Here is a 15,950-nt window from a genome sequence, read left to right as displayed (position 1 = left end):
CTCATGGGAAGAGAGGTGTGTGTGTGTGTGTGTGTGTGATGTGCACACAGCCCCTCTCTCTATGACCTAAGGACACCGAATGTGATCCTAGAAGCAAGGTTAACATAAAAATAAAACTGAACTCTGTGTTCATGTGGTGATTAAAAGTAAGATTTTGTCCTCTGAAAGTAGTACTTACATTACAGTGTAGTGACACACTTGGTTACCAGTGTTACCAGAGCAAAATGTTGACATAATATGTTAACATTTTAGGGATGGGCTGAGAACTGGTGATGCCTTAAATAACCGTAGTGGTGAATTCTTTAGTCTGAGTGTGGTTGAAATTCTCAGGTAATCTTCCGTTATGTGTTCTGAAATGCCTCATGATGCCACGTGTAGTGGTTCCTTAAAGAACTGAGTTCAGGGACAATGTGAGAGTCTTTGAACGAGGTTTCACAAAGAGAGAAAAAAGGAATATTTTTAGAATACTCTTTAAGAGTTTTTGAGGGAAAGAACACATTTTTCTGAAAGTTTAAAAGTGGGAAATAAAAGTCTCTTTAGTGACATGGTATAATGACATTGGTGCTGTTGGCGCCCTGTGTAACCCATGAGGAAGCTGAGGCATGGAGAGGTTAAATAACTTGCCCAAAGTTGCAGAGCTTCTGAACAACAGAGCCATGACTGGATCCCAGGCAGGCTAGTTCTAGAATCCATATGCTTGACCAGTTTGCTTTTTAGTGGGGCAATCAAAAGACAAGTGAGATTTACGATAGAAATTCCGCATTACTTTTGGAATTCATTTAACTTGATTAGCTTATAGCAAGTGTTTAATGTTACTTCTGAAATGCATCGTATAACTCGAAGGCTACTTCCTTGAGATCCCTGTGATCTTGTAGATGAAGTCTGTCACCAGGCTACCAGCTTCTTGTAACATATGAGGATGTTTAAAGGTTCTGCTTAACTCGATGTCATTTTAGTGCAGTTGAAGTCAGTGAGGACAGTATAGGGACATGGTATGGAGTTTAAAAAGGAGCTTGAAAATAGAGCAAGTTCTGGCATTTTGGCTCTGTAAGCTGGAAATGAAATTGTGCCATAAGAAATGGATTATTAAAACCTGAACTGGGAGTTCCCGTTGTGACTCAACAGAAATGAATCTGACTAGCATCCATGAGGACGCAGGTTCAATCCCTGGCCTCGCTCTGTGGGTTAAGGATCTGGCATTGCCGTGAGCTGTGGTGTAGGTCGCAGACATGGCTGGGATCTGGTGTTGCCGTAGCTGTGGTGTACACCACAGCTCACGGCAATGCTGGATCCTTAACGCACCGAGTGAAGTCAGGGGTCGAACCTGATCCTCATGGATACTAGTCAGATTCATTTCCTCTGAGTCATCTCAGGAACTCCTTAAACTCATCTTTAAAAAGTTAGAGGAGTTCCTGTCGTGGCTCAGTGGTTAACGAATCCGACTAGGAACCATGAGGTTGCGGGTTCGGTCCGTGCCCTTGCTCAGGATCCGGCGTTGCCGTGAGCTGTGGTGTAGGTTGCAGACGCGGCTCGTATCCCGCGTTGCTGTGGCTCTGGTGTAGGCCGGTGGCTACAGCTCCGATTCAACCCCTAGCCTGGGAACCTCCATATGCCGTGGGAGCAGCCCAAGAAATAGCAAAAAGAAAAAAAAAAAAAAAGTTAGAAAACATGGTAGAAAGCATTTGTGAGAAAGAGGTGGTTTGAAATTAAATACTGCAAAGTTGTATGGATATATTAATAACTCCATTCCCATTCATATGCAGTAACTTTTATAACATAAACCCTTTCATTTGTGCTTCTTAAAGTCATTTTGATTACCTGCTGTCCACCTAGACACAAGGGTACCAACTTGGGAAGAAACCATAGTACATAGTCCATATCTTTTACAGCATAATAAAACACTATTTGAACCTCATATTAAAGCTAGGTATGCATATTTATTTATTTATTTGTTTTGTCTTTTTGTCTTTTTAGGGCTACACCTGGGGCATATGAAGGTTCCCAGGCTAGGGGTCCAATCAGAGCTACAGCTGCCGTCCTGCACTACAGCCACAGCAAGGCCAGATCTCAGCCAAGTCTGCGACCTACACTGCAGCTCACGACAATGCCAGATCCTTAACCCACTGAGCGAGGCCAGGGATTGAACCCTCGTCTCGTTAACCACTGAGCCACAGTGGGAACTCCAGGTATGTGTATTTATAATAGTCATTTAAAATCTTAAAACTTTTTATATCTTGTCTCTTGTAACATGTACTTAATATTTTTAGTATTTGGAGGTCAATTTTTAAAACTCAAGGGACAAAATATGCCGCTGGAACAATTTTGAGTGTATTTTTCTCCTTTAACATTTATTCATTTGATTAGGATATGATCATCTTTAAAATTAGCATTCCAACTTCCTGTATTTTTCATAATTTAACTCCTTTATTGTTATAAGCTGTGCTTGTGACAAGCATCAGTTAACTAAAAGAAAAATATAAGAGTAGCTAGTTACTTAAGTTCCTCATGAAAATTATCAACCTTGTGGCTCAGATTTATGTCTGAGTTGGCTTTTCTTTTTTGCCATTTCTTGGGCTGCTCCCGCGGCATATGGAGGCTCCCAGTCTAGGGGTCGAATCGGAGCTGTAGCCACCGGCCTACGCCAGAGCCCCAGCAACGCGGGATCCGAGCCGCGTCTGCAACCTACACCACAGCTCACGGCAACGCCAGATCCTTAACCCACTGAGCAAGGGCAGGGACCGAACCCTCAACCTCATGGTTCCTAGTCGGATTCGTTAACCACTGAGCCACAACGGGAACTCCTGAGTTGGCTTTTCTTAGTCATCCAGCACGAGGATACTTTGGCCCCACAATTCAAATTTATTGATAGGTATGTGCATAATGTCTGTGTATATAATGTGTAATATGTACCCATACAAATGCCTGTGTGAGTTTGCCCAGAAGTACACATCTTCCCCAACATGAGTTAGCAGTTTTGAAGTCCTTTCTTGTGTGGATAACAAAACCAGATTAATGTGCATAGCTGAGCACTGACCATGTTACTTTCATTGATCAGCCAGAATTAATTGAGAGCAGAAATTGACACAACACTGTAAATCAATTCTATTCTAATTAAAAAAAAAAATTGAGAGCATAATTTTTATGTTCCGAAGTACTAGACATGACTGTAGTTTCAGAACCAAACTTCCGAAGTCTTGTGATCTGGTGGGAAGATTATACCTGAATCATAGATAAATATTGGGCCTAAGGGTTTGGCAGTGGGGGCAGAATTCTAAATTATCTTTCGTTGTTTATATTCATTTCTGTGATCTTGTCCACTGAAATTATAAACTGATCTTCTAAATCTTTTCTGTAGGAAATTTTGGGAGCGGTTTATTGCCCTGTGTCATGAAAATAATAGCCTACACGGAATCACTTTTGAACAGATCAAAGCTCAGCTCGAGGCTTTGGAATTAAAGAAGACATATGTGTTGAATCCACTGGCACCTGAATTTATCCCCCGGGCCCTAAGAGTGCAGCATACAGGAAATGCCACCAAATTGCAGCAGTCACCCCCCAAGGTAAAACCTTCTAGTGAAATTAAAGAGGTTAAAGGGAGAGAAGAGCACAGAGGTGCCCGAAGTTTATGGGGCTGCAAGTTACTTTATGTTATTAGAATTGAGGGTTACATTTGAAAGCAAGCAGTTTCTGCAAGGAACTGGTCCAGTTTGGACATGTGAGAGTGTAGTGTGGCATTTAGCCATGCTTAATGTCATAATCATCCAAGTTTTCAAGTACCTGATTGTGTCTGGTGTCCTTTGTATAATATAACCTCTGGTCCTCTTCACGGAGAGACTTCTTTTAGCAAGATGGGAATAAAACAAAGCAGTTTAAAAGATGGGCGCATGTATTGAAACATGTTCTTATAGCATAATTTTTATAAGGAATAATATTATAATAACTTTGTATAAAGAAAATGGTTCTAATCTTTTGTTGATGACCAATTCATTTCATTCACTGACAAGTGGGAAAGTTTGGCTGACTTCTTAAAAGATGACTTTAATTGATTTTGACCAGTATTTGTTGTGTAAGAAGTAGTCCAGTCTGAAACTGCATGTAGGGGAATCAAGGCCGTTTCTACTTTTGAACTATAGTTATTTTGGGCAGAGACAGCTGGTTTATTTGCTAGATTGCCTGAAAAAAAAAAAATGCTTGCACTTACCATCTAGAAAAGAAAGTTATGTATTTAGTGTTTGTTCTGGTTTGGGGTATATTTATAGACATCAGCATGATATTAAACTTACTGACATGAAATAAGAGAGTATGCCAGTTTGGGCTTCATTTTAAAAATGTAAAACTTAATATGTATGCAATAATTAATGGTTTAATATCTTGAAAATCTTTTAAGTAGGTATTAAACTGAGACAAGACCTGCTTTCTGTGTGAATTTTCTGTTGTCTGAGTTTAGTGAAAATGAACATGATGTGCAATAATGCACTCGTTACTTGGGATTATAAGGAGGTTAAGCATTTTGCATAAGTGAATCCTCTAGGTTTCTAAGGCTACAGTATTAATATTATTAATAATCAACTTGTTTATCAGAGAGTTAAGTTACTTCTATAGAACAGCTGTGAGGGTAGGTGCCAGAGAAGCAAATTAGCCCCATCCTCTTGGGGCAGAGGTGGAGGGTCAGAGGAAGTAGGTGGATTCGAGGCCGTTCCCACCATGGAGCCCACCGAGTGCATGTAGATAGTGGGAGGTCAGAGAGATATCTCAAAAACTAGAATATAGGAGTTCCCGTTGTGGCGCAGTGGAAAGGAATCCAACTAGGAACCATGAGGTTGCGGGTTCAATGCCTGGCCTCGCGCAGTGGGTGAAAGATACGGCGTTGCCGTGAGCTGTGGTGTAGGTCTCAGACTTGGCTCAGATCTGGCGTTGCTGTGACTGTGGCATAGGCCAGTGGCTATAGCTCCAATTAGACCCCTAGCCTAGGAACCTCCATATGCCGCAGGTGCGGCCCAATAAAGGATAAAAGACAAAAAAAAAAAAAAAAAAAAAAACAACAAAAAACCAAGCTAGAATATAAGCTCCCTTAGGGCAGAGATTTTTGCCTGTACTATATACTGCTCTAGCCTCTGTGTCTAGAACAACATCTGGCTCATCATAGATGCTAGGAAGTATTTTTTAGATGAATGAATGAAGCTGAATAAAGAGCTCATACAAAAAGCAAGAGGCGTGAGAGAGTAGGCTTTCCGGGGAACAGCAAGTAGCTGCAAGTAGGTGAAGGATAGGGAACCCAGGAAGAAAATTCTAAATCTTATTGTTTTTATTTAAAATGTTGCAATCATTATACCTTTTGCACTTTCTTAAATACTAAAGAGTAACTACAATAAACTCTTTTTACTTAACTGAGCTATGTTAGCATCCATTAATATACAGGTGCTGCTAGATTCAAGCCATGATACCAGTTGTGTACTGACCCTAGGCAAGAACTTGCAGTTTGCTTTTTGTTTTCATTTTAAATATGAAGAAAATATGTGTTGAATCCACTTGCTTTTCCAAAACCATAAGCTCCCCAAAAACAAAAATCCTATTCTTTATACTTTTTATGGCCCTAGTGCCCAATCCCACTCTTTGCACGTATGGGATGCTCAGTAACGTATCTGATAGGCGAATAGTAGTTATGATGCATCCCGCAGAGTGTAGTGTGGCTTTATTCTTTCAGTAGGAGGATTGTGTAAAGTCCACTGTTATCTCCCCAATTTTTTCTTCTTAACTTTTTACAAAAATTTCTTCACTGATTCAGTAGATATCATTAGCTATTTCCCTGTCACTAAGTTGTTCACTAATTATTTATATACATGATTATTTAAAGTTATTTATATCACGTATAATAATAATAATTTAAAATAATTAAGATATGGTGAACCAAAGGTTATTTTTGTCTTCATCTCTCCCTTTGCTCCCCAGTACTTAATTTTACTTGCAGTAAATTATTTTGAGGATTGAATTTGTACTGGAGTCTTTTTTTAAATCTAACTTTCTATTCTAGAAAATTTCAACTATACACATAAATAGAAGTGTATAATGAATTTCCTTTCATCAAGCTTCATTCATTATCAATTTATTCTTAATCTTGTTTCATCTACAGCCCACTTCTCCCACTCCACCATCATCACATATATACACACTGGAGAATTTTGAAACAAATCCCAAATATTTTATGTCATGCTAGAGGCTTCTGATGAAAGGGATTCACTTCATTGTGAGAAAACAATGCTATTTCTGAAAATGTGATACTAAGCCATACACTTTTTAACTTTTAACACAATTCTATGCCTAAGAAATAGTAAAAATTAGTATTTTTAATGTTAGACTAAGATGTAAAATCCCAGTAAGATTTTCATGTAGATAAGGTAATCAGAAGGCTGGATGGTGGTTAAACATGCTCCAGGACCTACTTTCTCAGGACTGTATTTGGCAACAAAGCATACTCGTAGCTGTTTGTCAGTCAAATAACTCTTCTCCTCATGAAGATGCCAGTTCTGTAAGAAGGTTAGCAAAGGTACAAAATCTTAGGGGACCCAGGATTGGGTTGTCCTAGCTAATAACCCTTCAGTGCATCACCCTCGCCAGGCATCCCTTTACAGGAAAGTGTTTCTTGGGTGCCTGCAGAAGTGGAATGTAGAAAAACCACTTGCCTGTCTTCGTTCTGCTTACTCCTGGGGCACCTGCTTGGGGGCAGCATTTGGAAGCTTTGCTAAAGTAGAACAGATTCATTTGCACACACTATAGAAACTATTCAAAAGATAGATAATATTCAGAAGTGGATCCCTGAAAAGACTGTAGCATTATTTTATAGATTTTAGTTTGTGAGTTTTTTTCTCTATCTCTAGCTGTTTTTGTTGTCTCACTGTCCAGACATTAGAAAACATGTCAGTCTTATGTAGCTCAGCCTCAGTGCCCAGCTGGGGGTGGACATAGGGTGGGGTCCTCATAAACATTTATTGAATGAATAAATGGAAAACAATGAAAGTGTGAGTGGATGAAAAAATAAATATTTGAATGAACAAATGCCGAGTAAAAAGATGGCCCTCAAAAAATAGGTAGTATGGAATTCCCGCTGTGGCGCAGTGGTTAACGAATCTGACTAGGAACCATGAGGTTGCGGGTTCGGTCCCTGCCCTTGCTCAGTGGGTTAAGGATCCAGCATTGCCGTGAGCTGTGGTGTAGGTTGCAGACGCGGCTCGGATCCCGCGATGCTGTGGCTCTGGCAGAGGCTGGCGGCTACAGCTCCGGTTCGACCCCTAGCCTGGGAACCTCCACATGCCTCGGGAGCAGCCCAAGAAATAGCAAAAAAAGACCAAAAAAAAAAAAAAAAAAAAAAAAAAAAAGGTAGTATGAACTACATTTGCCTATAAGCATTCTACCAAAGTTAAACTTTATTAGCAAAACTTTGGAACTGTCATTATGAAATGATTTTTATATATAGTTAGCTCTAGCTTTCTGCTGTATTGTTTTGTTTATATGCTACCAGAACTGTATATTGTGTATAGGCCAAGGATGCTTACTGCTCTTCAGTTGCATGCTAAATCAAAATATGCTAGAGGAGTTTTTCCTGTATTGAACTGTACAGAGTGCTGAATTATGCTTGCAGATAAGCCGTTATATTTTTACATGATAGGCCCCAAGTTACTTTTTTCCCTTGCATTCATTCAACAATATTTATTGAGCCAGGCAATGTTCTAGTCTCAGAGAATCAATAGTGACTTAAACAGATAAAGTTCTAGATATTTAGAGCTTTTTTTTTTTTTGCTTTTTAGGGCCACACTCGTCATGTGGAGGTTCCTGGGCTAGGGGTCAAATCACAGCAGTGCCAGGTTTGAGCTGCTTCTGTGACCTAAACCATAGCTCATGGCAATGTGGGATCCTTAACCCACTGAGCGAGGCCAGGGATGGAACCTGCAACCTCATGGTTCCCAGTCAGATTCGTTTCCACTGTGCCATGATGGGAACTTCTAGATCCCTTTATACCTTGTATGCCTCATCTGTGTCAACAGAGTCATCACAACAACACTGTGATGTGTTGGATCAACTTGGATCTTTCCAAGTTGTGTTTTCACTTAGTTTATCACACAGCACCCAGAGTGCCGGTGTATATTGTCTGGTGTGCTTCCAGTTTTACCGTGAGGGATTACTCTAGACTCCGGTTTCTCTTTGCATTGGTTTCCTTTTGCTGCTGTTAGTACAAATGTAGTAGCTTGAAAACCTATCTATTTATTATCTCACATTTCTTTGGGGCAGATGTTGTTTTGGTTGGTTTCTTGGCTCCAGGTCTCCCAGTGCCAAGGTCCAGGTGCTGGTTGACTGGGCTCTTACCGGAGGCTCTAGGAAGGATCTGCTTCTAAGGTCATGGAGGTTGTTGGCAGAATCCAGTTCCTTCTGGTCGTAGGGACTCTGGTCCCTGTTTCCCTGCTGGCTGCCAGCTAGGAGACATTCTTAGCTTCTGGAGGCTTCTCTCCAGTTCTCCTGTGTGGTCCCTGTACCTCAGAGTATGCTCTGTCAGCAGCGCATTGATCCTCATCTCACTCGGAGTCTCTGACTCCCCTCTGTCACATCTCTTCCCTCCTTTTCTGTCCAACCAGTTTGACTCCAACTGGAGAAATTTCTCTGCTTTCAGGGCTCAGATTGAATTGGGCCTACCCACATAATCTAGGATCATTGTATTGTATTAAGTCTTTAATTATATCTGCAGAGCCCCTTTTGCCACGTTAACATGGCATATTCGCAGATTCTAGGGATTAGGGTATGTACATCTTTGGGGGCTGTTCTGCCTACCACACTTTGACTCGTTTGCTGTGTTTTCCTTACATGCTACACAATTGCCCTGGTTGATGGGTCCTTAGAGGCGAAGAAACCTAAATGGTTGGGAGTTCCTCTTGTGGCGTGGCGGAAATAAATCTGACTAGGATCCATGAAGATGCTGGTACGATCCCTGGCCTCACTCAGGGGTCAGGGATTCAGGGTTGCCATGAGCTGTGGTACAGGTCACAGACACGGCTCAGGTCTAGTGTTGCTGGGCTGTGGTGTAGGCCAGCAGTTATAGCTCTGATTTGACCCCCAGCCTGGGAACTTCCATATGCCGCAGGTGCGGCCCTAAAAAGCAAAAAAAAAAAAAAAAAAAGGAAAAAGACAAAAACAAACCAAAAAACCCCTGTAAATGGTTTATTGGCCTCTTGGAACTCTTATCTCTGTGTTGCTGACTTTCCTTTCTTCTGTCACTGTATGTTTTCGTGGCTGTTCTTGTTGTCGCTTCTAGTTGCTTATGCTTCTGATCTTCCCTCCTACTGCTGCCATCACTGCCACCTGCTCTTTTCTCCTTTTTGCCTTTTCTCCTTTCTTCTGCTTGCTTCTCTTTTCACTTCTCTATTCTTCAGAAGTTTCTTTTTTATAGCCAGTGATAATCACTGTGAACATTCTCTTCTGGTTAAAGGACCAACTATGCTTTTTTGACTATTTTTTCTGACTTTTTAAGAATTAGAGCTTAGTGCTCTTGCCTCCGCATACCTAACCAACCCATCGTAAACCTTCAGATGTTCAGTGCTGATCTGAATATTTAGAGTTGTTGAGAGTTACATAGAGAGGTAAATGAGGCATCACTGTACCTTTGCTTTGGTCAAGAATGAATTTTTCTTCCTGCTATAGACATTATTCCCCCCACTTTAGTTTTTAGATGTAATGTATAAAAAACTTATGTGGTCTAAGGGTAACTTGTGTCATGTGCTACTTGTGTTGTATAATGGCTTTGTGTGTTATATTTAGCCAATGGAAAGAGAAAAAAAATTTTTTAAAGGCCAGAACCATTGTCTCTTCAAATATCATTTGAAGTCATCATTTTTAATGGTAGAGTAGCATGTCATGAAACTGCCATTGCATATTTAATAAATCTTCTAATAATGAACATTGTTAGCATTTTATGACATGCATAAACAAGGCTGTGATGAACACCTGTAGCCAAATCTACTATTATTTCATTTGGATAAATTCCTGGAAGTGCAGTTACTGGATTAAAGCGTATGTATGTACATTTTTTTATTCTTTTGACATATATTGCTATGTTGCTTTCTTTAAAAATTTGTGCCTTCTCTTAAGCAGATTATGACACTATTTTCCTCCTCTTTCAGTAAATTTTTACACTTTAAGATAACACAGATCACACTCAAAATATCATAGATACCAAAGTATATTTATAACACTTATTTAAATCTTCTAAAGCTTCTCATCCTCAAGAATAGAAGACTGATATTTTCCCCTTGAAAACAGCTTTTACATTTCATCATTTAATTCATATAAAATTTATGGAGAAGCTGAAAAGGACTAGAATTTAGGTTTCTGTCATATTGATGCAGATTTATTTTTATAAGGAAAGGAAAAATAATTTTAGATATCTTTAATTTAAAATTGGGAAAACCTGAGGCCTAGCACCATGACTTAATGTTTAAAAGAAAGGTGGCTCAAAGCTGTCAAATGGTTATTAATTACAGACTCACAGTCTTTAAATTTTAATTGTTGCTATATACATCATTTATTTTTCATAGGATTAGGAAAATGGTTACTGTTCTTTAATGTAAGATGTGTTCAAATTTTTTTTTCTGTAAAGGGGAAAAGCCTCCACCATACCCAGAATGATCATTTCCAGAATGATGGAATTGGTAAGTAGAAAAATTAGCCCTATGAAAATTTGCTTTATGATGGAAGAAATTTATCCCAAATTTCATCTTTAGAAAGAGGAGGAGAGGGAGAGGGACACACACATACACACACACACACACTTTGGAACTCGTGTAACTCTTTTATTCAACACATCTGTTGTTGTGAATGCTCAGATGTCATTTCTGAAAAGGAGTGCTTTTATAGATACCAAGGTATCTATATGTGAGTTTTGAGTATAAACATTTAAGTCTTCTATGTAACATAAGTTTTTTTTTTTTTTTTTTTTTTTTTTTTTTTTTTTTTTGTCTTTTTTGCTATTTCTTGGGCCGCTCCCACGGCATATGGAGGTTCCCAGGCTAGGGGTCGAATCGGAGTTGTAGCCACCGGCCTACGCCAGAGCCACAGCAACGTGGGATCCGAGCCGCGTCTGCAACCTACACCACAGCTCACGGCAACGCCGGATCGTTAACCCACTGAGCAAGGGCAGGGACCGAACCCGCAACCTCATGGTTCCTAGTCGGATTCGTTAACCACTGCGCCACGACGGGAACTCCAACATAAGTTTTTATATCGCGCAAATATTGGATCATACAAAATTCAAGATAAAATTTATTTAAATCATTGAAAATGTTCCACAATTATGCTTTTAAACGATAATTGCTTAACCATTTTGTATGTGGCTGTGTTACAATTACAGGTCAGAACTTTATTCTGAAGAATTGTGTATGCTTTCTGATCTTAGGAGAATGTTTACTGTGTATGCGTGGTTTTCTCTCTTGAAGGACACGTCACCAGCTCCTTGGAAGACATTTAAAACTTTGCTAATTTATAAAAGGAATACTTTGTATATATCAAGCAAATTTTAGGGAATGTGGTGAAATAGTTACTTTTTTTTTTTTTTTTTTTTTGGTCTTTTTGTCTTTTTAAGACTGCACCTGGGACATATGGAAGTTCCCAGGTCCAATGGGAGCTGTAGCCGCTGGCCTATGCCACAGCAATTAGAGATCCAAGCCGCATCTGCGACCTACACCACAGCTCACAGCAGCGATGGATCCTTAACCCACTGAGTGAGGCCAGGGGTCAGACCCATGTCCTCTTGGATGCTAGTCGGGGTTCGCTAACCACTGAGCCACTACGGAGCTCCATGGTTACGTTTTTAATATGCTTTACTCTTCCACACTGGTAATTCTTTGATTATAAGATACTTTGCGGCAAATCTGGGAAATATATTTTGCTGTTGGATAATATTAATTATTTTTGTCTAGGTAATTATGTATAGCGATTAAGTGTACCTTTCTCTATTTATTCTTTCAGTTCAGCCCAATCCTTCTGTACTTATTGGCAATCCTATTAGAGCATATACTCCTCCACCCCCCCTTGGACCTCACCCAAATTTGGGGAAATCTCCAAGCCCTGTTCAAAGAATAGATCCTCACACTGGGACAAGTATTCTTTACGTACCTGCTGTCTATGGAGGGAATGTAGTTATGTCGGTGCCTTTACCTGTAAGTAGACATTTGAGATACTCTCTCTTGAATAAGTTAAAATAGCCTTCACCAAAATAGTGACTGTCCCAAATGGTATTCTACCAATCTCTCACTCTCTCTTTTTAACTTTTCAATGCCTCTAAGGTTCCTTCAAAGTGCTCTTATCTTTAACCCTCAAATTTGAAATGACTACAGAAATGTGAATTGTTGCTTACAATTAGTTACTAGATTGTCAGTGGCTATGAAGGAATCTGTAAATTGGATGTTTTGATTGAGAAGTGTTTTATTGTTTTAAAATATTTTTACTGGGGAAAATTGGGCTAAAATTTAACAGAGCCAGTCAACTGGACTCTTATTTTGTAAAGTGGTATTTTTATTTCATCTTCTGCTTTTTCTTTCTTATATAAATCACTAACTCTTCCTAAGAAATACAGTTCTTCGGAGGAGGCAGAGAGGCTTGAATTAGTCCAGCTCCTTTGGATCTAAATTTATCTGAGAAATCCCATGCCTTATGAAATACTGCTGGTACTGAAAAACATTATTAAATCCTTTCTAAGTCTGTAGATTTTTAGAGGACTTCCTTCTTGCATAAAGTTAATTTTTACTTCCTTGAAGAGTTGAATATTTTGGTAATTTAAAAAATTTGCTGATGCAGTAATATTTCCAAATTCAGGAATTTTAGCCTAGACAATATTTCTTTCCTTTCAGACAAGTATTATAACATCAGGTAGAGGTGATCATTACCAAGGATTTTTGACGCCCTTGTCCACAATCCCAAAGTGCAAAAGTGTCTCAGCTGCGAACCATACTGTTCATGATAGTTCACAATCATGGCAGCCAGAGAGAATGACCGTCAGTAGGAAATATGTAATTCATGCCCACTCCCCATAGACTTTCCATTTTAGCTGAGTTATTTCTTCCCAGACAGCCTGGCAACATTATACATCATCTTCTTTTAATAGTAAGTCCCTTAGGATTTATATTTCATTTTACTAGGCCAAAGAGCCTTTTCTTATATAAGATTTCTAAGAGTCTACACTTAACAGTTATAATAAAATAATAGAGGCAGTAAATCAGATGTCATTGTGTTTATTCCTTTTATGTTAACATGCAGAGATTATGTATTTAGATACACCTAAAGCAATTTTCTCTTTCTGTGGTTTAAGGGAAGAGTTGAATTAATCAAAAGCATTAATTAAATTAATGGCCTGTTTGAATTTTGCCTGCAGTAAATGAACATTAAATGATCATATAAAATTGGAATACCTATTTTTTTTTGGAGGGGGGCGTGCAGTGCTTGAGGCCTGTGCAAGTTCCTGGATCAGGGATTGAATCTGAGCCCCAGCTGTGATCTGCACCACAGCTGCAGCAATGCTGGATCCATAACCCACTTTATCAGGCCAGGGATCAAACCCATGCCTCAGCAGTGACCCAAGCTGCTGCAGAGACAGCACCAGATCCTTAACCCACTGTGCCATAGTGGGAACTCTAGAATACCTATTTTTTGAGATGAGACTTCTTAGAATTTTTGAAAAAAAAAACTTTCCCTGTTCTCTTTATTCAGCTATGTAGTTACACTTTTCATGGTAATCTGTGACATAATTTGCATAATTTGCATTCACATTGAGGAAAATGATTCAAGACTCTAAAACGATTTGATGCCACAGGAATGATTATCAATTTTAGGTCCTTGACTTCTTCCTAACCTGAAAAATGGTCAGTTTTCCCTTACACAGTAAAGACTCAAGCAGCCTTTTTTTTTTCTTTCGGTTAGCACATAGCAGTGATTCTATCAGTCGCTTCTATTAGCATTGACTTTGTAGTTGTTCATTTTGATAAAATTAACATCTCTGTGTGTATTTCTTCTTTCCTAATTAATAGCACTATAGCAATTTGCCTTCCAAAATGAACTTAATGCAATTATTTTATTTGTAATAATAACCCAGGTACCATGGACAGGATACCAGGGTAGGTTTGCAGTTGATCCTCGAATCATTACACACCAGGCAGCGATGGCCTACAACATGAACCTCTTACAGACACATGGACGGGGCTCTCCCATACCTTACGGCCTTGGGCATCATCCGCCTGTCAGCATAGGGCAGCCACAAAACCAGCATCAGGAGAAGGATCAACATGAGCAAAGTCGAAATGGTGAGCTGCTCTGCTGTTCTCATGTTCCTAAATTGATGATATGTATCAGCATATCAAGTTCCTTTAACAGTATGATTGGTTTCTTTAAAAAGTTATTGAAATATAGTTGATTTATAACGTTGTGTTAATTTCTGCTCTACCACAGAGCGACTCAGTTATATATGTACATTCTTTCTCATCTTCTTTTCCATTATGCTTTATCATGGGATATTGAGTATCGTTTCCTGTGCTATACAGTAGGACCTTATTGTTTATCTATCCGATATATAATAGTTTGCATTTGCTAACCCCAGACTCCTAATCTTTTCCTCCCCTACTCCTCCTCCCCTTTGGCAACCACAGGTCTGTTCTCTAAATCTGTGAGTGTGTTTCTGTTTTATACATATGTCGATTTGTTTCATATTTTATATTCCACATATAAGTGATATATGGTTTTTGTCTATCTCTTTCTGACTTGCTTTGCTTAACTATGGTAATCTCTGGGTCCATCTATCTTGCTACAAATGGCATCATTTCATTCTTTTTTAATATTCCATATGTCGCAAGTGCAGCTATTGGGGGAAAAATATATATACACACACCACATGTTTTATCTATTCATCTGTTGATGGACATTCAGATTGTTTCCATGTCTTGGCTATTGTGAATAGTGCTGCTGTGAATGTGGAGTTCACGTATCTTTTCAAATTAGAGTTTTGTCTGGCTATGTGCCCAGGAATGGGATTGCTAGATCATATGGCAACTCTGTGTTTAGTTTTTTGAGGAGGAATCTGATGTGAAAACTATGGATCTTTTCTCCAGAAGATATAGATATATATCCACAGATACAAAATTTGCATGCGACCTACCACTTATGATTGATACCGATTTCCTGAAAAAATGTTAATATTTTAATTTTTTAAATGCTAGCCATTTAAATTGAGACAGAAAACCCTTTCCCACTAAACTTTTTTTGATCCAAAATATTTTATGGCATACTGAATATTAATGCTACCATGGCAATAATTGATTTAAAATAGTTATTTCTTATGCAAATTGCAGTCTCTTGTCTACTAGAATTTTTTTTTTTTTGGCATGCGGAACTTCCCAGGCTAGGGATTGAACCCATGCCAGAGCAGTGATCTGAGCCACAGCAGATCACAGATGATGACGCCAGATCGTTAAATGCTAGGCCACCAGGGAACTCTTCTAATAGAATTATGAATAAGGAAAAATTACCCTCTCTCTTTTGTTGTGGCCACATCTGCAGCATATGGAAGTTCCCAGGTCAAGAACTGAATCCAAGCTGCAGTTGTGACCTACATCACAGCTGCAGCCACACTGGATCCTTAACTCACTGCACCAGGCTGGGGATTGAACCTGTGCCTCTGCAGCAACTCGAGCTGCTGCAGTGGCTTCTTAATTTACTGTACCACTTTGGGAACTCCTCTCTCTCTTTCTCTCTCTGTATTTGTATATATGTATGTATATATATATATTTTCCCCCTAACAGCTGCACTTGTGACATGTGGACGTTCCCAGGCCAAGGATTGAATCCTAGATATAGCTGTAGCAATGCCAGATCATTTAACTCACTGTGCCAGCCAGGGATTGAACCCACGCCTCATTAGCGACCCA

At 39.3% G+C, this 15,950-nt stretch overlaps 1 protein-coding gene across 18 annotated transcripts in view; it reads left to right on the top strand.

The window, feature by feature from the left end:
* HELZ (helicase with zinc finger) overlaps positions 1-15,950 on the top strand; it is a 160,410-nt gene that overhangs the window by 99,325 nt on the left and 45,135 nt on the right. For all 18 annotated transcript variants that reach the window (XM_084983937.1, XM_084983936.1, XM_021066747.2 and 15 more), the window contains 4 exons: positions 3,356-3,560; positions 10,640-10,691; positions 12,007-12,197; positions 14,126-14,333. In XM_084983937.1, coding sequence (XP_084840063.1) covers positions 3,356-3,560; positions 10,640-10,691; positions 12,007-12,197; positions 14,126-14,333 — 656 coding nt within the window. The remainder of the gene's footprint in view (positions 1-3,355; positions 3,561-10,639; positions 10,692-12,006; positions 12,198-14,125; positions 14,334-15,950) is intronic.

Source organism: Sus scrofa, chromosome 12 (assembly GCF_054392235.1).
Source record: "Sus scrofa isolate SSC_HxYL_T2T_F1_AM1 chromosome 12, Sscrofa_HxYL_maternal_Yorkshire_Landrace_v2.0, whole genome shotgun sequence".
In the NCBI taxonomy this organism is placed as follows: domain Eukaryota; kingdom Metazoa; phylum Chordata; class Mammalia; order Artiodactyla; family Suidae; genus Sus; species Sus scrofa.
The sequence above is the reverse complement of the archived record's forward strand: the minus strand, read 5'-3'. Positions and strand labels throughout refer to the sequence as shown.